Here is a 19,843-nt window from a genome sequence, read left to right as displayed (position 1 = left end):
ACTTGTATTTATTGGTTTCTTTCCATTTTGATGTCATGAATTGAAGGTTATTTGTTGATGTAAAAATGTAAATGTATAGATTTCAGTCCCCGCTAAAAAAGTTTGAATACCACTGATTTAGAGAGATGTTTTGCATTCATTATCTCCTGAGGATACTTTTTGATGCAATCTTCTCATTGTCATTAATTTAAAAGTAATTCCATGTTGCCATGCTTCAGGGCGGAAGGCATGTCGATATGTGAAAGGAATGACAGCTCCTTCCAGGGGAAGTAGAACAGTGTGGAGGATGTTTCCAATACACATCACTGGCAATCTACAATCCCACCTGTGAGAGTCCATCGACCCAACTGTCTATACTTTGTATTCCTTTCATATCTTCCTGAGGAACATTCAGGATTGCAGAAGTTCTTTAGTCAATGCAAGTTTGAACTCTTGGCAAACTTCTTACGTGGTTCTCGGTTGGTTTATTTGTGTGGCACAAAGCTGTGAGATACTTTCCATTTGAGCGAACCTCTCAGAGAGTGACATGCCCACAACTCTAATGACTAAACTGAAGCCCATAGGTCTTAGCGACTGCCGGGAAAAACTTTATGCAGGGCAGGTGTGAGGCCAGGCTGTCGGTGGAGTCTGATAACTACTATCATCATGTGTGATACCGTTATGGACCACATCAATACAAATGGAAGGGGATGATTTTATCACCCCAAAGTAATTAGTGCTTATCTCACGGCGACAGCAAACAGGGAACACGAGGTTCACATGGTTACCATGGTGTTATGCCAACCCAATCTGTTCACATTACTAGTGTTGTCAATCAAAAGTCCCATAAACAACTTGATTGAGATGCCCTAGAGACTCAATACTTCACAAGAAGTTAAGACAGGGGTGTTCTTTTCCATGCCAGTTATTTTTATGCAGAGTTAAATACAAATCCAGACAGTGGAAGTAGCCCGTAGGCTCTTTAAGAATTCCCTCAGCCTTGGAGGTCGATAAATCACTTCTTCATAATTGTGCCCAGAAGAGTTATGAGGGCACCACTGTGGCCCTGGCAGAAGAAAATGCCAAATAGATTTCCCCCGGTTCCTTACCTGCTGAATGCGCCATGGAAGGTCGGCTACTCTGCTACCGGGGGCCTATTGTTAATCATCGGCAAGTCAACGAACCCCTCCGGGCTAATGTCACACTTGATAATCCAGCACAGCAGACTGACTGCTGCAGCACCGACTGGCCTGAGATTGACCTCTGCCCTTAGACTAAGCATCCAGAGTGAGACAGGGAATAACACTACAAACAAGACACAGATTTATCAAAGGTCATCTTCTCCTCTTCATCTTCAGATAGAAGAGAATGCAGGGATTATAAAATGGCTGGCAGCCAGCCATTGGTTTAATATGAATGAACACCATGAAACATCCTTTTCTTTCTACTCATGAGAGAGCAACGTCAGTCTGTCACATCTCAACATTCATAAGCGGGTCGCTGAATGCTCCATCACAACAGGGTGTGGGGGGTCACTGGATTAGGCTTCGAGGCGATGGAGTTCAAAATCAAAAGCAGTTTTATTACTTTTGTACCTGTTAGTGGAGCTCCATTCTGGAGAACAATGGAACCCGCAGATGTCACAGCTTCTAAAGGGCACTCATGTCATTTCTGCAGGCTGGGAGGGAGAGAGAGGGCTGGGTGGCAACGAGGCTCCAGATCTATGGGTGAGAGGTTAATAAAAGTCTCCAGTGTTGTGGTGTGTGTGTGTGTGTGTGTGTGTGGGGGGGGTTCAGTCCCCCTCTAGACAGCACAAAGCACAGGGGCCTTCCCTGGCTGCAGGTGATGATACTGCCCAATAGGCTACTTCTCAATGACAGTACATTTACTCTGATAAACCTTCCTCTTTACAGTATGGCAAAAGCCATCAGTGTTTATAGTATAGTACAGTCCAAAGAGACTGAATGTCATGTCACCATTTCAGCACAGATTAGAGTAACTACTTGCCCATGAATACATGAATAGGGATATGAGAAGTAAACTAATGCCAGCTTACGCCCACAATGTGCATGCATCCTTTTACTGTCGGGGTAGGGGTGGAGAGTAGCAAAGCAGGTGCATCTTGGTCGTTTTCCATAACAATACCTGCATTTGAATAAGTGAGACGGAGATGAATGAACCCAAACAGTGAAACTGCTGTCTGCTATGGAAGAAAAAACAAAAACTCTCCGGCTCAGACAAAAGGTGAGCTGCTGACGTCATCAGCCAATTACGGCCCAGACGAGCCCTGCTGCTGTGCGAAACAAATTAAAAATAATGACAGCCATTAAAGTGTGATTGGCCGCTGACATTTCCTTGCCTTGATGGACGCTTCATCAGCTGACACCGGTAGCATCCTGGATTACCTGATGGACAGGCTGGGAGCGGGAAGTGGGGACAATACCAGGGAAAAGAGGATAATTAACCTGTGGAGTCAGTCTGCTATTCAGTCCTTGACACAACGTATTAACTGTCATTTGCCTAACATTGACTCAACCTTCAGCTCACATACTGCTGGCTACATGCTCCTAGTGGGACCGTGTCCGGGGACAATAATTGGCAATTGCATCCCTTTAGCAGTCTGATTTGCGGTGGACACTAAAAGTTTATAGGTAGCTGGGTCAGGTCATTCTTTGTCTGGGTGTGTGCAGGCAGCTCCTCTCCTCCTCGTCTGATGGTGAGAAAAAAAAACACAGTTATTGGTATGCAGGTCCAATGCCTGGAGCAGAGGCTCAGGGCTGAACAGACCGAGGCACCACACCACAGCATGAATCACATTTATCTGCCTGGATTGTATTAGATGGACTCTACAGCACCTCCAGTGACCACGTAGTTAGTCTTACTCAACAAAACTCAACTTTGACTTCAGTACTTTATATTCCATGCCAACTAGTTCAGGATGTCAACAACTCTGAGGGCGAATGCAGTCCAATCGAAAGGACTAGGCACAGTATGCAAAACGAAACAAATAGCAAGCACATAGAACCATTGGAAACATTACATACTATTTGTGAAAAGTGACAACTGTGCACGTCACCATAGCTTTACAAAACACCTAGATCTATTCTCATCCCAACATTTAGCATGCCTATTGACACGTTCACAATGCCAGTCTATGTTTTGCAGCGTGCCCGCCCACTCCCTTCTGTGCCATAAGGCGGGCAGAGTGAGGAGCAACAGCCGTGGGGGACATCTGTGTTTCCGGTGAAAGGTTGGTAGGACAGCCTGCGAGGAGCAGAGAAAATGGAGCACGGCTTCAAGGCTTCTGCTGCTCCCTACCCATCCCCCTCAAACTCTCTCCCCTCACCCCCATGGCCCAGAGACTGAGGCCATTGTCTCGGGAGCACAAAAGACTCACAAAGTGAACAAATGTGCCTTTCTGCTGTCCGGATGGAGTGCGGAAGACAGGCCTGGGACACCTGATCTATCCCACTATCTGCACAGAGAGAGGCAGCCAGGGAGAGAAACTCACCATCCGTCACCCTTGAACTGATCCAAGATCAGAACACTTAACACTGTCAGTGGTGGGAGAGAAACGGAGCAGGTCCGGGGTGGGAGAGATCTGGTGACCCTCGATGGAAACTTTCTTTCACCATCACTAGTCTCTGCCTATATTGAATGAGAAAGAAATTACAGAGAAGAAATGAGGGCGAAGCAGAATAAGTGAGAGAGAAGAGAAAGATTGAAAGACCGAGAGGGACAGATAGGAGAAACGGTGATAGAGCGAGTAAGTTGCGTACTGTAGTATCGAGACTGGGGGGAGGGGAACAACACTCGGGCTAGATGTATGCTGCAAGTCCATGGGACAATGCCCTCAGTGACTGAAAATACAAATATTAGTTTGTACCACTACTGCACTCGAATTAAATTGTGGTTAAACATCAAATACACTACAAAAGCTATCTCATATTTCATAGGCTGCTAGAATTACTGAGCTACCGAGCCTTCCCTACTAATATTTACTAAAAAGGTGTGTTTGGAAGCAATACAATGCTACGTTGGTGAAATCAGATCCCATTTTTCCAACAGCAATACCTCTGTCTGTAGATTTCAAGTGTCTGTAGTGTATACAGTGCATTTGGAAAGTATTCAGACCCCTTGACTTTTTCCACATGTTGTTACATTACAGCCTTATTCTAAAACGGATTAAATAAGTAAAAATCCTCATCAATCTACACACAACACACCATAATGACAAAGCAAAAACAGGTTGACATTTTTGCAAATGTATAAAAATAAATACAAAATACCTTATTTAGTATTCAAACCCTTTGCTATGAGACTCAAAATTGAGCTCAGGTGCATCCGGTTTCCATTGATCATCCTTGAGATGTTTCTACAACTTGATTGGAGTCCACCTGTGATAAATTCAATTGATTGGACATGATTTGGAAAGGCACACACCTGTCTATACAAGGCCCCACAGTTGACAGTGCATGTCAGAGCAAAAACCAAGCCATGAGGTCGAAGGAATTTTCCGTAGAGCTCCGAGACAGGATTATGTCGAGGCACAGATCTGGGGAAGGGTACCAAAACATTTCTGCAGCATTCAAGGTCCCCAAGAACACAGTGGCCTCCATCATTCTTAAATGGAAGAAGTTTGGAACCACCAAGACCCTTCCTAGAGCTGGCTGCCCGGCAAAACTGAGCAATCGGGGGAGAAGGGCCTTGGCCAGGGAGGTGACTAAGAACCCGATGGTCACTCTGACAGAGCTCCAAAGTTCCTCAGTGGAGATGGGAGAACCTTCCAGAAGGACAACCATCTCTGCAGCACTCCACCAATCAGGCCTTTATGGTAGAGTGGCCAGACGGAAGCCACTCCTCAGTAAAAGGCACATGCCAGCCCGCTTGGAGTTTGCCAAAACGCACCTAAAGACTCTCAGACCATGAGAAACAAGATTCTCTGATCTGATGAAACCAAGATTGAACTTGGCCTGAATACCAAGCGTCACATCTAGAGGAAACCTGGCACCATCCTTACGGTGAAGCATGGTGGAGGCAGCATCATGCTGTGGGGATGTTTTTCAGCAGCAGGGACTGGGAGACTAGTCAGGCTTGAGAGAAAGATGAACGGAGCAAAGTACAGAGAGATCATTGATGAAAACCTGCTCTAGAGCGCTCAGGACCTCAGACTGGGGCAAAGGTTCACCTTCCAACAGGACAATGACCCTAAGCACACAGCCAAGACACCACAGGAGTGGCTTCAGGACAAGTCTCTGAATGTCCTTGAGTGGCCCAGCCAGAGCCCGGACTTGAACCCGATCGAATATCTCTGGAGAGACCTGAAAATAGCTGTGCAGCGACGCTCCCCATCCAACCTGACAGAGCTTGAGAGGATCTGCAGAGAAGAATGGGAGAAACTCCCCAAATTCAGGTGTGCCAAGCTTGTAGCGTCATACCCAAGAAGACTCAAGGCTGTAATCGCTGCCAAAGGTGCTTCAACCAAGTACTGAGTAAAGGGTCTGAATACTTATGTAAATGTGATATTTCCTGGGGGGTTTTGAAATATAGATTTGCCAAAAAAAAAAAAAAAAATGTTTGCTTTGTCATTATTGGGTATTGTGTGTAGATTGATGAGGGGAAAAAAACCAATTGAATCAATTTTAGAATAAGGCTGTAACGTAACAAAATGTGGAAAAAGTCAAGGGGTCTGAATACTTTCTGAATGCACTGCCACACCTAAAGTAGGTGATGAGTACAAGACAACGAGGAAACAGAGAAATTATGTGAACACAATGGAACAAGAGGCTGGGCTGGGAACAGGCAGAGATTGTGGCCAAGTACACTTTAGGTTACACAGATTGTCCTTGGTTTCAGATACACCCCTCATTAAAGAGATTTGATCTAATGTTGTGCTTGATCATGCATGGGAAACTGGTGCTCTGTATATCATGGCTATACTATCGCTAAGAGGAGAGAGAGAAAAAAAATAATTCACAAAGAAAGCCCAGCACTGAAGAGTACAATGGCTTTGTGGGGATCATCTTTGTCCAAATGCAGAGTACATTCCTCCGTTAGTGACCGCATCTCTCTTTAGGGTGACCATCATGCAGCCACACACAACGCAGTATATAGGACATGGGAATGGAACTCACTCACTCAAGACTCAGTGGCTTGCAATGTTCCTTGTGTTCTACAATTCCTTTATTAGATGTTATCAGGGGAAATTAACATAATTAAATGTGCTTTGCTAAATAACTAAAAGAGCAAGCTAATGAATGCAACGGAAATTGACTGGAATTAAAGCCAACAAACACACAAACAACCTTTCGGGAAACAATTTAGAGGCCTGCGATGGAAGTCTGCAACAGGGGCATAGACAGACAGATAGACAGACATTCAAAACGGATGTCTGGATGGAATCAAAAATAACCACAACATTGAAAAGTTCCTGTTATACAATGAACTGTGCTTATAGGAGAGCATCAGGTAAATGAATTCGACCCTTGATCCAGTTCAGAAATCATTTTCCTGTTTATTTTCCCTCTCAGCTCCTCGTAGGGATCCTCTACTGTCAGACGCTATTCTTGAGGAGCTGAGCCCCTGAAGAGAGGACATTGTGTGACTACGATTAAGAGATTTGTAACCTTGAATGATGAGAGGGTATCATACGTAAAAATGTATGCACACATGACTAAGTCGCTTTGGATAAAAGCGTCTGCTAAATGGCATATAATTATAATTAAATTAATTAATAATTATAATTAATCATATCAATACCGACATGAGAAAGGCCTGCGATTCTTATTCTGATTAATGTGCTTACACCCTTTATCTCTAGTCAGGAATAGTAAATTAGATAGTTATCCAAGATATCCTGATTCATGTCTGCTCACAAACTCATGAGTTGGGTTTCACCGTTTCACAGCCCGTTGTCAGCCTTCTGGTCCAGGGCCTGGCACTTGTCCGAGGGATGTTACGGACTGATTCAGTAGTTAATTAGCTGCCACCAATTTCTTCAGGTCAAGCACTGCTCAAAGGAGCAGAATCATTTTATCTAATTGCTGGCCACTGATGAAAAAAGGACTGTCAAAAGGCTGTGAAGATACACTGTCATTCCCATTTGGCCTATACCAACTTGGTTTATTCACTGGCATTACAAGGTCTTTATACATTGGCCCGCAAAAGTGACCTGCATTTTGTTGTGTAAAAGTGCTCTCTACCTTGTGAAAAGAGCACAATTTTCAGTGAAACTTAGATGGCTGAAGAGTATTTGGTTCCACTAGGAGCTGTAGGCCTAACAGTAAGGCTATTGATGACACATCCTCAAAAAGCGATAACCTCAAGGCATGACAGGGAATCCACCTGTAACAATAATTAATGCATACTGTAGTTACATAGCACAGCAGCCAGACAGACAGTAACCGGTTCCTGTTGAAAACAATTTACGTGGAAATTGCACTGTAGGCCTACAAATTGGTACTACCAGAGATAAACACCGTCATGCTCCTGGAACTAGTAATAACGATGATGAAATTCAAATGTTTTGTTAATGACACACTTTGTTGTCTCTCGCCAAACAAACAAAACGTGAACGAAATAACATGTTGTAATTTCACATTTTAATAGGCCTACTCGAAAGTTTAAACTATGTTGTAGTCAAAATCACCAATAGCATTGAGACAGGGAAACAAAACAGGTAACTTACGATTCAACTTCGTCTGGATTCACAGGCAGGATTCATGCAGCTGGCTAAATATGACAAACACCTATTCGAAATTCGGAGGGATTTTGTGCACGTTTAAAGCATCAACCATAGGCTGTCATTTGTGAAGTTTATCTGCTTTCTCTTGTAAATGTAATCACTATCGGAAGAGCACACCGGTGTTTTGAATGTAGCGGGTAACTTGACCTGTCACAGGTAGTTTGAAACCACACCCCTCAAACGCGTACAGTACTTGCAGGCTCGCGCTCTACTCACCTGCATTAGACTTCCGCCTACCTAAATGTGTCACGTACTGACAATTCCCAAATAAAAATAGTATCTATCAAAAATATTGCCTTATCCATTCTTTCATAACTGAAAAATACAGTGGACAATTCAATTGAAGTTTCCCTTACTGATTTTTTAAAACTCAACTATCTTCATCAAAGGTTATTTCCAGACTGTAATTAAAAAAAGTCAAAGACAGATGTCTGGATCATTTGAAATAAATGCTAATGTTTACATGGATTATACAGTGCCACGCCCTGGCTCTGGGACTCTGTTATGTTGAGCCAGGGTGTGTAGTTTCTATGTATTTGTGTTCTAGGTTCTTTATCTAGCTCATGTGTTTCTGTGTTGGCCGGGGTGGTTCTCAATCAGAGGCAACGAGTGTCAGCTGTTGCTTGTTGTCTCTGATTGGGACCCATACTTAGGCAGCCTGTTTTCCACAGTGTTTTGTGGGATCTTGTTCCGTGTATGGTTTGTGTCTGTTACCTAGGACTTCACGTCTCGTTTTGTTGTTTTGTTTCGTGTGGTGAATCAAATAAAAGTATGTTCACTCATCACGCTGCGCATTGGTCCACTTCCTCCAACGATCGTGACAGAAGATCCCACCAATACTGGACCAAGCAGCGTGTCCAGGAGTACACGCCGGAGGTAACTTTAGCGGATGTCCACCTCGACTGGGTCAAGCAGCGTGAGGAGGAGATAGGTTGGACTTGGGAGCAGAAGATGGAGAGTCTGGCGAGAGCCATGGAGGCCATATCCACAGGGGAGAGACAAGCCCAATACATTTTTAGGGGGGGGGCTCACACCGTGGACAACGGGGCTGCTGGAGGCAGATAAGGGGCGAGTTAGTGGACGAGGAGAGAAGGCCACCGGGTTACGGGAGCCATTGGCGAGTAGAGGGAAGGAAAATGTAGAGGCACGGCGAGAGGTACTGAGGTGTGTTGCCAGTCCGGTCCGGCCCGTTCCTGATCCCCGGGTAAGGCCAGTGGTGTGTGTTCCCAGTGCGGTCCGGCCTGTTCCTGTCCCTCGCACCAAGCCTGTGATGCGCGTCGCCAGCCCGGTCCGGCCTGTTCCTGCCACTCGCACCAAGCCTACGGTGCGCGTCGCCAGCCCGGCCCGGCCTGTTCCTGCTCCCCGCACCAAGCCAATGGTGCGCATCGCCAGCCCGGCCCGGCCTGTTCCTGCTCCCCGCACCAAGCCAATGGTGCGCGTCGCCAGCCCGGCCCGGCCTGTTCCTGCTCCCCGCACCAAGCCAATGGTGCGCGTCGCCAGCCCGGCCCGGCCTGTTCCTGCTCTCCGCACCAAGCCAGGGGTGCGCGTCGCCAGCCCGGTCCGGCCCGTTCCTGCTCCCCGCACCAAGCCAGGGGTGCGCGTCGTCAGCCCGGTCCGGCCCATGCCTGCTCCCCGCACCAAGGCTGTGGTGCCCATCGTCAGCCCGGTCCGGCCCGTTCCTGCTCCCCGCACCAAGCCAGGGGTGCGCATCGTCAGCCTGGTCCGGGCCGTTCCTGCTCCCTGCACCAAGCCTGTGGTGTGCTTCGTCAGCCCGGTTCGGCCCGTCCCTGCTCCCCGCACCAAGCCTGTGGTGCGGCGTTGTCAGCCCGGTCCGGCCCGTTCCTGCTCCCGCACCAAGCCTGTGGTGCGCGTGCGTCAGTCCGGCACAGCCCGTGCCTGGGTCACCGGTGCCTGGTCAGGTACCGGTCAGCTGCTCCACATCGGAGCCTAAGCAATCCGCTCCACCGATGTCCAGTCCAGCTCCAGCCAGCGGGGCCAGACCGGACCAGGGGCGCTACGGGGGATTGTTGGAGGTGGTGGTCAAGCCCGGAGCCGGAACCGCCTCCGAGGAGGAATGCCCACATGGCCCTCCCTGGTCGGTTTATGTTTGGCGCCGGTCGCAGTCCACGCCTTTGGGGTACTGTCACGCCCTGGCTCTGGGACTCTGTTATTTGAGCCAGGGTGTGTAGTTTCTATGTATTTGTGTTCTAGGTTCTTTATCTAGCTCATGTGTTTCTGTGTTGGCCGGGGTGGTTCTCAATCAGAGGCAACGAGTGTCAGCTGTTGCTTGTTGTCTCTGATTGGGACCCATACTTAGGCAGCCTGTTTTCCACAGTGTTTTGTGGGATCTTGTTCCGTGTATGGTTTGTGTCTGTTACCTAGGACTTCACGTATCGTTTTGTTGTTTTGTTTCGTGTGGTGAATCAAATAAAAGTAAGTTCACTCATCACGCTGCGCATTGGTCCACTTCCTCCAACGATCGTGACATACAGGCTGTGTGCATGGCTCCTCTACCCCATATATGTAATTATTCAAATGAAGGCATATTGTAGGCCAGTTACATAAGGATGGTATAAAAAGATTTTCATTCTAAACTGCAGTCATCTTATACTCATATGAGTATACTATCGTTTTTACCCCAGTTACATTTTACATTTTAGTCATTTAGCAGACGCTCTTATCCAGAGCGACTTACAGTTAGTGAATGCATACATGTTTGTTTGTTTTTGTTGTTGTTTTTTTTCATACTGGCCCCCCGTGGGAAAAACGAACCCACATCCCTGCCGGCCAAACCCTCCCCTACCTTGGACGACGCTGGACCAATTGTGCGCCGCCCATGGGTCTCCCGGTCGCGGCCGGCTGCGACAGAGCCTGGACTCGATCCAGGATCTCTAGTGGCACAGCTAACACTGCGATGCAGTGCCTTAGACCACTGCGCCACTCGGGAGTCAAATTAAAATAAAATAAAATAAAATGTTATTTGCCACATGCGCTGAATACAACAGGTGTAGACATTACCGTGAAATGCTTACTTACAGCCCTTAACCAACAATGCATTTATTTTTCATGAAAAGTAAAATAAAAACAACAACAAAAAAGTGTTGAGAAAAAAAGAGCAGAAGTAAAATAAAATAACAGTAGGGAGGCTATGTACATGGGGGTACCGGTGCAGAGTCAATGTGCGGGGGCACCGGCTAGTTGAGATAGTTGAGGTAATATGGAGGTAACCGAGTAGCAGCAGCGTAAAAAGATGGGGTGGGGGGGCAGTGCAAATAGTCCGGGTAGCCATGATTAGCTGTTCTGGAATCTTATGGCTTGGAGGTAGAAGCTGTTGAGAAGCCTTTTGGACCTAGACTTGGCGCTCCGGTACTGCTTGCCGTGCGGTAGCAGAGAGAACAGTCTATGACTAGGGTGGCTGGAGTCTTTGACAATTTTGAGGGCCTTCCTCTGACACCGCCTGGTATAGAGGTCCTGGATGGCAGGAAGCTTGGCCCCAGTGATGTACTGGGCCGTACGCACTACCCTCTGTAGTGCCTTGCGGTCGGAGGCCAAGCAGTTGCCATACCAGGCGGTGATGCAACCAGTCAGGATGCTCTCGATGGTGCAGCTGTATAACTTTTTGAGGATCTGAAGACCCATGCCAAATCTTTTCAGTCTCCTGAGGGGGAATAGGCTTTGTCGTGCCCTCTTCACGACTGTCTTGGTGTGTTTGGACCATGATAGTTCGTTGGTGATGTGGACACCAAGGAACTTGAAGCTCTCAACCTGTTCCACTACAGCTCTGTCGATGAGAATGGGGGCGTGCTCAGTCCTCTTTTTTTTCCTGTAGTCCACAATCATCTCCTTTGTCTTGGTCACGTTGAGGGAGAGGTTGTTATCCTGGCATCACACGGCCAGGTCTCTGACCTCCTCCCTATAGGCTGTCTCATCGTTGTCGGTGATCAGGCCTACCACTGTTGTGTCGTCGGCAAACTTAATGATGGTGTTGGAGTCGTGCCAGGCCATGCAGTCATGGGTGAACAGGGAGTAGAGGAGGGGACTGAGCACACACCCCTGAGGGGCCCCCGTGTTGAGGATCAGTGTGGCAGATGTGTTGTTACCTACCCTTACCACCTGGAGGCGGCCCGTCAGAAAGTCCAGGATCCAGTTGCAGAGGGAGGTGTTTAGTCCCAGGATCCTTAGCTTAGTGATGAGCTTTGAGGGCACTATGGTGTTGCACGCTGAGCTGTAGTCAATGAATAGCATTCTCACGTAGGTGTTCCTCTTGTCCAGGTGGGAAAGGGCAGTGTGGAGTGCAATAGAGATTGCATCATCTGTGGATCTGTTGGGGCGGTATGCAAATTGGAATGGGTCTAGGGTTTCTGGGATAATGGTGTTGATGTGAGCCATGACCAGCCTTTCAAGAGAGAGTTGTCTTGAACACAGAGAATATCTTGGTAAATCTATTTGGCTCAGGCCTCCAGAAATAGTGGAGTGACTAGTATAAAGATGTGACTCATAAACCCCATGGTTTAGAGTAGACCCTGTGGTTTTAGGGGACAGTGAAATAAGATGGGATCTATACAGATTCAGGGTGCATTGTAATTGTTTTTGTATTTGTGTCATTAGAGAAGGCACAGCAGATTAACTCACACTGTACTAATAGACAGCCCCTCCTCCCCTCCCCCCTCCCCAAGGAGGCCCTTTGTTGATGATTACAGTGAAACAAAGAGAGAGAGAGAGAGAGAGAGAGAGAGAGAGAGAGAGAGAGAGAGAGAGAGAGAGAGAGAGAGAGAGAGAGAGAGACAGATTCAGGCTTTCACATCAGTATCTGAGATGATGGCTTCACTCTCTCAGCTCATGTCTTAGAGGAGGGCTCAGTCAGACGATTTTCGTTTGTGCTTCAGCAGGAACAGGGGGAGTGAGTGAGAGAGAGATTATATGCTTACCATGTTCCCGCTCTCCAACCGAAGCTAACATCAAATCTCTTTTTAACAAGGGGAGGGGGGAGATAGGGGAGGGGGCGAGGCATGCGAGATAACTCACTGAGCACGTCTGAATGGATTACCCACTCTGCTAATTATGAACAAAAAACACTGTAATTATGCATCAGAGTGGTTTTACTCTCTGTCCTCTCTGTCTGTTTTAATTACGCTTTGGAGTGGAAAGGAAAGGGGGCTCTCCAATTGGCCTTTCCGGAGTAACAAAAGAGCACCGAGCCACTGAGGCGGAAAGGTGAGGAGGCCACAGGCTTCATTTCATAAGGGTGCAGGGATGAGGTTCATCATCAGAGCTCCACAGAGAGAATGACGGTGCACGTTAAATCATTTTTCGACCTGATTTGAGACGCAAGGAAGAAACCTAGTCTTCTGTGGCCAACTTAATTAATTCCATTGAGATATGTAGTGTACAGTTAGTATCAGGAAGTGGAGCCTGCGTTGTCTCGGGTGACATGGCATACAATATATAGGGTGGGAGCAAGGTTGGCAGTCAATGGCAGAGTAGGTGGGACAGTCGTTTAGCGAGGCGTGCCGAGTGCAGAGGAGGTCTGACAGGGTTCACAGCAGCATCAGCAGGATGGAGACTCAAACAGCGGATCCCTTCCATTTATGGAGAGCCCTCCCAGGAGACGCAGCTGAGCCTTTAATAAAAGCCACACCTAATGGGCAAAATGTCTGTCCCTGGTCTGGCCTATTAACCTAGCATTAAATTGTGTCCTATTCTGTTGATGTTTATGCTGATTGGTCCCTCCAATGTAATGCACAGCCTTCTCTTTGTGACTGAATTTGTCTACTGCTGTAGTTAGACTTAGCACATCTATAGGTGTTCTTTAAAGCCTGGAATGTTATCTAATGGCTGTGGAGGGTATTATAAATTTGGGGCATGTGTATTCCCTCCTACTGCCCATAGCCTGCACTGCACTACACTAGACAGTCAGTAGGTAGGCACATTGAATCTTTGATAAGCCAAATCATTATGTAAGTGGGCTGGCAAATTGAGCTGCTTTTCAATGCATACTTGACGCGATACTCATATAATATTCACATAAAAAAAAATATATACTATAATTACTGAGCCATTCAATATCTATTACTAGTGTGAGACACAATTTACATTTACGTCATTTAGCAGACGCTCTTATCCAGAGCGACTTACAGTTAGTGAGTGCATACATTTTCATACTGGCCCCCCCGTGGGAAATGAACCCACAACCCTGGCGTTGCAAGCACCATGCTCTACCAACTGAGCTACAGGGGACTACAATCATCTCCTTTGTCTTGGTCACGTTGAGGGAGAGGTTGTTATCCTGGCACCACACGGCCAGGTCTCTGACGTCCTCCCTATAGGCTGTCTCATCGTTGTCAGTGATCAGGATGTAAGCTATTCTTTTAGCATTAAGATTGTTTTCAAGGTCCCAGATTAACAAGTCACATCATCTCGATAACCCCAAGAGGCTATAATTTCCACAAATTAAACCCAGTAGTAAACACCGAGAAAAAATATCTCTGTAACTCCGTATTTTAGAGTTTCTTACTCCCATTGGAAAAAGCTGCAGTTGTCAGCTCAGGTCTTAATCTCAGCCAAGAGTAAATATTTTAGTGTTACACTTAGCGGGAGCAGGGCAAGTAGAAGCCTTGGTTAACCTCCTAGCTGAATGAATCTTAAGAGGAGTCAATGATTTAAAAAAGCATGTCAATGCTGTTCTTTGTCAGGGAGGAATGCTGATGCTGACCAAAGATGTCTCTCAATTTGCCACGCAAACAGACAGTATGGTATGACTGATTGATTGGTGCAGAGGACATGGCATGTCATCGAGGAAAAAAGACTCCCTGTACTTTGATTATTCCGTTTAACGAGATTGACCCTGATGGTAACATATTGTACAATATGCACATTTTATTTCTCTATTTCATGTAGGTCGTCTTTATGAGAATTAGGTCATTTCTGGGTTAAAGCCCAAATCTCTAGAATAGCAAACTCTCAGTGCATGCAGACAGGGAAGCTGAGTGATGACGTGAGTCTTGTTAAGGGAATGTTTGTCCAAATCATTCACAGCAGGCAGAGGAAGTCAGGTGAAGTACATTGACATCGAAGAGTAATATTTTGTCAGAGGTTGGGCCTTGAAACTAAGGTACTAGGTAGTAATAATGAATCCTTGTAGCACAGGCCTGACATGCTTTCTCCTGCCTGACTGTGTTTGTGTAATGATGTCAGGATTCACATGCAAGGATGTCATATGCTTTTCTTTGGCAGTATGTCAAATGTAACATCGTAGGATACTGCAATTGTCAAGACAACATAACCACATAAATGACTATGTTAACGATATAATCCCATTCAATAAACATTAAACTGTCACTGGGAGACAGATCACTTCATTCAAGTGTTTTGTTGTTGTATACATAAGCTTCCATTTAGAGTACATTGTTACATATAGTTTAAACAGCGATAACATCAAAGAGCCAGCTACGGTGTGGTTTCTTATCTCCCTCATTGATGTCCATTTGAGTTTCTTTACATTGATGTTGGATCACAGAGAGTAGGATGATTGATCTGTACACTAGTCCCTTTCGAGTCCTGTCAACATTTGCAAGTCTAACATGCCTGAGATGACACCTCTTTTATCTAAAACATGGATTTACATATAACCTACACAGATCATATGCCATCTAAATATCATATGGATACTTGTGTCATAACTGAGTTCTAACAGACAAATCTTTCTTTGAACATAAAACCCCCTTTGGTCAAAGGTCTAAATGATCATACATAATGTACTCCTAATGGAACAGTATGATAAAAATAAAACAATCAAAAATATTATTGATATTCCTATATAGTATCCACTCATGATTATGGGGATGCACTGCCTTCTATGGACAAAAAACGGATCATATGTTAGTCTATTGGACAGATATGAATAGCGTATATAAAAAATTCAAAAGAAATGTTAATTTATATTCGGGGATTTACAGAGGGATTTACAAAGCATCTCTGATTGGCTCCGGTAATTGACTGGAATGGAGTGCGTAAACAGTGACACGTGCCGTCTCGTGAGTGGCGCAGTGGTCTAAGGCACTGCATCGCAGTGCTAACTGTGCCACTAGAGATCCTGGTTCGAATCCAGGCTCTGTCGCAGCCGGCCGCGACCGGGAGACTCATGGGCGGCGCACAATTGGCCCAGGGTAGGGGAGGGAATGGCCGGCAGGGATGTAGCTCAGTTGATAGAGCATGGCGTTTGCAACGCCAGGGTTGTGGGTTCGATTCCCACGGGGGGCCAGTATAAAAAAAAGTATATATGTATTCACTAACTGTAAGTCGCTCTGGATAAGAGCGTCTGCTAAATGACTAAAATGTAAAATGTAAATGTAATGTAAATGTCTCACACCACGGATCAAAAGGTTTCAAACACGACAATTCTGGCATTAAATATTTCACAAACGTTGTTCATTTATAGGATTCGGGTGCGATTATCAATCGTTGATTGTTTCGTTGTCTCGTTGTGAAGTATTTTTGCTTTGTTCAATAAATTGTGCTCGTGCCCTACTTACGCCTCTAATCATCAAAGTAAACAAACATATTTTTTGTCTTTAGGAAAAGGGCTCCACCAGCTGGTTAAAAAGATAATTGCAAAAGAAAAGGAGAGCCGCACATTCTAGGAGCTCAGATGCAATAATTTAATAACCTAATAACCAACGTTTCGACAGACAAGCTGTCTTCATCAGGGTATAATGACAAACACTGCGGGTCACTAGTTTATATAGTTTCAAAGGACACACACAAGTGTCTGTAATCATGGCCGGTTGTGGCTTGATATCACTGGTTAATTTACAGATATAAATAGAACATATAAAAAACAGAAATGGATAGCATACGGTCATAGATACAATTTGGCTACATAAGCCTTCAAAAATTTACAATGAATAGCAAAATCACAATAATTACAAGAATGGCTTCAGGTCAAAGTCTACGTTGAGACCGAAGGGAGCTAGGGTCTTTAAATTAAAGATCCAGGCAGCCTCTCGTTTTAACATGTCGAGGTCACCCCTCTCCTAGGGAGGGTGACGTGTTCGATGCCGATATAACGTAGGGACGAAATCAAGTGGTTCACTTCCAAAAAGTGGGCCGCAACTGTGTACGTCGAGTTTTTGCACCTAATTGTGCTACGATGCTCTGAGATTCGTACTTTTAATTCGCGCTTCGTTTTACCCACATAATTTTTTACCACAAGGACAAGTTCTAAGATAAATAACTGCCTTAGTAGAGCACGTGATAACACATTTGATTGGGATCTGTTTCCCTGTTTGGAGGTGTTTGAAGGATCTACGTTTGTAAGTGCCATTATATTGAGCGCAGCCATTACACTTGTAGTTTCCATCGGGTAGAGGCGCAAATAGACGTTATGCAGGTATTTTGGGGTGGTAAATCAGAGTTTACCAATTGATCTCTGAGATTTCTGCCCTGCGAGAATACGACCAAGGGAGGGTCCGAAAACACATTACCTATACTGTCATCGGATGTTTGTGAACGATTCCCTTAATTTGTTCAGAGCACTTTGAATAGCGGGTAATTAGAACGCAAGAATGCTTCTTTTTGCGAGACTTTCCATTTAAAGAGATCATGTCTCGATTTGTTTTTGATTTTCTCAATGGCAGTATTAATCTGACCATTTCTGTACCCCCTCTCCTTGAATTTTCTTTGCCTCTCAGCCATATTTCTGTCAAAATCGGATTGTTTTTTGCACATTATTTTGATTCGACAGAATTGGCTGTAGGGCAAACTACAAAGATATTTGCAGCATATTTCAGACAAAGGCCTTACATAACTGGGTTATGAATAACTATGCCTACACAATGCTGCTGTGAATGCTCACAAAATCGAAGTTGAAAATGGAAGTCTGGGTAGCCCACATATACGAAAGATCATAAGACTCACAAATGCAACTGTCTTGTCTCGGCTACTGTGAATTATTATGTGGACTATAATTAATAGACGTTGTTGGGGTACAATTTTCGTAAGGGGAAATCAAGTATGACATTTCAAAGTGGAAATTACAAACTTCAGAAGCCTTTTAGAATAAAAGTCCCATGTAGCTCAGTTGGTAGAGCATGGTGCTTGCAACGCCAGAGTTGTGGGTTCGTTTCCCACGGGGGGCCAGTATGAAAATGTATGCACTCACTAACTGTAAGTCGCTCTGGATAAGAGCATCTGCAAAATGTAAATGTAATTTTAAACCTCAAATACACTACAAGTTAAACGTTTCCTGCAGTGCAGGACAGTTCTCCTGCAAAAGGGAGATGAAATTAAGATCCTACACCTGTATATTATTTCCAGAGCGCGTAAAACCTGCGTAAAACCCATAAGTCTATGCGTAAAACAAACAGTAGGCCTTTTTTTTCCTCTGTAGTCTCTGTAGTATGTAGTGAGATCTAAATGCACTGTAAATAACTTAGTTTATGATTTAATTTGATAGCACATCTGTCATTATAGTCTGCCACCATTTTAACATAAATGCTTGACATGTTTATCCACCTTCTAAACCCAGAAGCACCATAAGGCACCATAAGGTTAGTATCATCCGTTTCGACCGTACTATCTAAACAGTCAATAGACCAATTCCAATCAATCACTGCTTATATTACTTTGATTCAAGGGCATCAAAGTCATTCACCTTTGAACCAAATATATGTTATTGTATGATGAACCTGCATGGACCGTTTGAGATTGATGTCTTCAAAAAAGGTGAAGCCATTATGCACCATTAGGCATTTCCTTTAGTACAATAATGTAAATAGCATAATAATGCCGGGTTACAGTTTACAGCTAATCTTATTTTTGAAGTGTCAACGGAGTATATAATCTGGGGTTCATCGTAAGACTACACATTTGAAGGAGGACAGTGGCCTTGGTTGGAGAGGTGAGACAAAAAGTAGCCCTGAGCAAGGACCTAACTGTTTTTGAGGGACTTTTAGCTCTGAGCATGGATGCGACCAAAATCTCAAACTTCAGCATCGATCGCATTTTAGGCACTGAAGTGGGACCTTCTTATCCAACTGGAGCCGAATCTTTACAACATTTTGGATGTTTGTCTGGGATCTTCCTCCATGGACACTCAAATCGACATAATGGAAACTGGAAATATGGTATGCCTAGGCATCTGACAGCCGCCCACATGCTGCAGGTTCCGACCATATCACACACTTTTGATTATAGTAGCAGCTACCTTAGCAATGGATCATTTAATTGTCATCTTGCAGATATAAACCTGTATCCTAGTGCAACTCAAAACAGAGTTTTCAACTATGAAAGAGGTGAGATAGTGTTACATTTGATTATTTCACAACATAGACTGTATGTTGAGGCCACAAAGTATTGAACCGTAGTGCTACATTGTTATAAAGTATTAGGCCTATTTTTCAGGCCTACCGTCTTTTTTCTCTTCTCTCTTTGCTTGCTTTCGACTACATAATCATGTTTTTTTTATCTCAGGGTCTCAGCCTCTGTGCACTTACTTGGACCAAGGTGGAATCCAAAGAAATCGGGGCAGAATGCGCACTGTGTTCACCAACAGCCAGACCAAACAACTGGAACAGCTGTTCGAACAAACGGATTACCCCGGCGTGGAAGGACGGGCAGAACTAGCCAGGAACGCGTGCCTCGCGGAGGAAACAGTTAGGGTAAGAGAAGGATACATTTGCTTTTAACTTTGAAGTTGTTTAGAAAAGTGGTTGTGAAACTGTGTAGGCCTAAATTACACGTTATTTTCTGGACTTGACATAATTATTTATATTTCTCTAGGTATGGTTCAAAAACCGTCGTGCGCGCCTAAAGAGGCAGAAGAGCGGCACCAAGGCCAAATCCCCAGACTTGGCTACGTCGAAGAGAGACTGGCCGACAGTCTACAACAACCGCAGGTTCATGGGAAACAGCTTATCACGACTGCTCTGATGATAATAAGAACATATGCTTTCTTTACACTAATTTATGTTCACTTGAGTTCATAGGCCTTTAGGCCTACTCACCATGCGTAAATATCCCCAGATAGCAATTCATTGGTGGGCATTTAATTTAAAAAGTAAATTCAATTTTTAGACCTGCAATAAATGCACATTTGAGCAATTACAATATGTGTCTCTGAGT

The 19,843-nt window shown here is 45.0% G+C and overlaps 1 protein-coding gene across 3 annotated transcripts; it reads left to right on the top strand.

Annotated features, from left to right (window-relative positions):
* Positions 1 to 18,229: 18,229 nt before the first annotated feature.
* Positions 18,230 to 19,822, top strand: LOC121567428 (homeobox protein goosecoid-like). 3 transcript variants are annotated; one of them, XR_006661148.1, is made up of 4 exons: positions 18,230 to 18,620; positions 18,730 to 18,846; positions 19,193 to 19,380; positions 19,502 to 19,822. XR_006661148.1 is itself a non-coding variant. In XM_045220986.1 (3 exons), the coding sequence occupies exons 1-3, from the start codon at positions 18,684 to 18,686 to the stop codon at positions 19,649 to 19,651; spliced, it is 501 nt and encodes a 166-aa protein (XP_045076921.1). In that variant the 5' UTR covers positions 18,238 to 18,683; the 3' UTR covers positions 19,652 to 19,822. The 3 variants fall into 3 exon arrangements, 2 of the variants coding, with proteins under 2 accessions (XP_045076921.1, XP_045076922.1); XM_045220986.1 differs by having other exon boundaries at positions 18,238 to 18,846; XM_045220987.1 differs by lacking the exons at positions 18,230 to 18,620; positions 18,730 to 18,846 and having other exon boundaries at positions 18,871 to 19,380.
* The last annotated feature ends 21 nt before the right edge of the window (positions 19,823 to 19,843 follow it).

The sequence above is a fragment of the Coregonus clupeaformis genome, chromosome 6 (genome assembly GCF_020615455.1).
Source record: "Coregonus clupeaformis isolate EN_2021a chromosome 6, ASM2061545v1, whole genome shotgun sequence".
NCBI lineage: Eukaryota > Metazoa > Chordata > Actinopteri > Salmoniformes > Salmonidae > Coregonus > Coregonus clupeaformis.
Note: the sequence above shows the minus strand (reverse complement) of the source record. Positions and strands in the feature narration are given on the sequence as shown.

Excerpts from the sequence above, each read along its gene's own strand:
- LOC121567428 (XM_045220986.1), top strand. The coding sequence starts at position 18,684 with ATGGATGCGACCAAAATCTCAAACTTCAGCATCGATCGCATTTTAGGC. Across the intron at positions 18,847-19,192 it reads TAATGGAAACTGGAAATATG|GGTCTCAGCCTCTGTGCACT; the intron begins GTATGCCTAGGC and ends TTTTTATCTCAG. Across the intron at positions 19,381-19,501 it reads TCGCGGAGGAAACAGTTAGG|GTATGGTTCAAAAACCGTCG; the intron begins GTAAGAGAAGGA and ends ATATTTCTCTAG.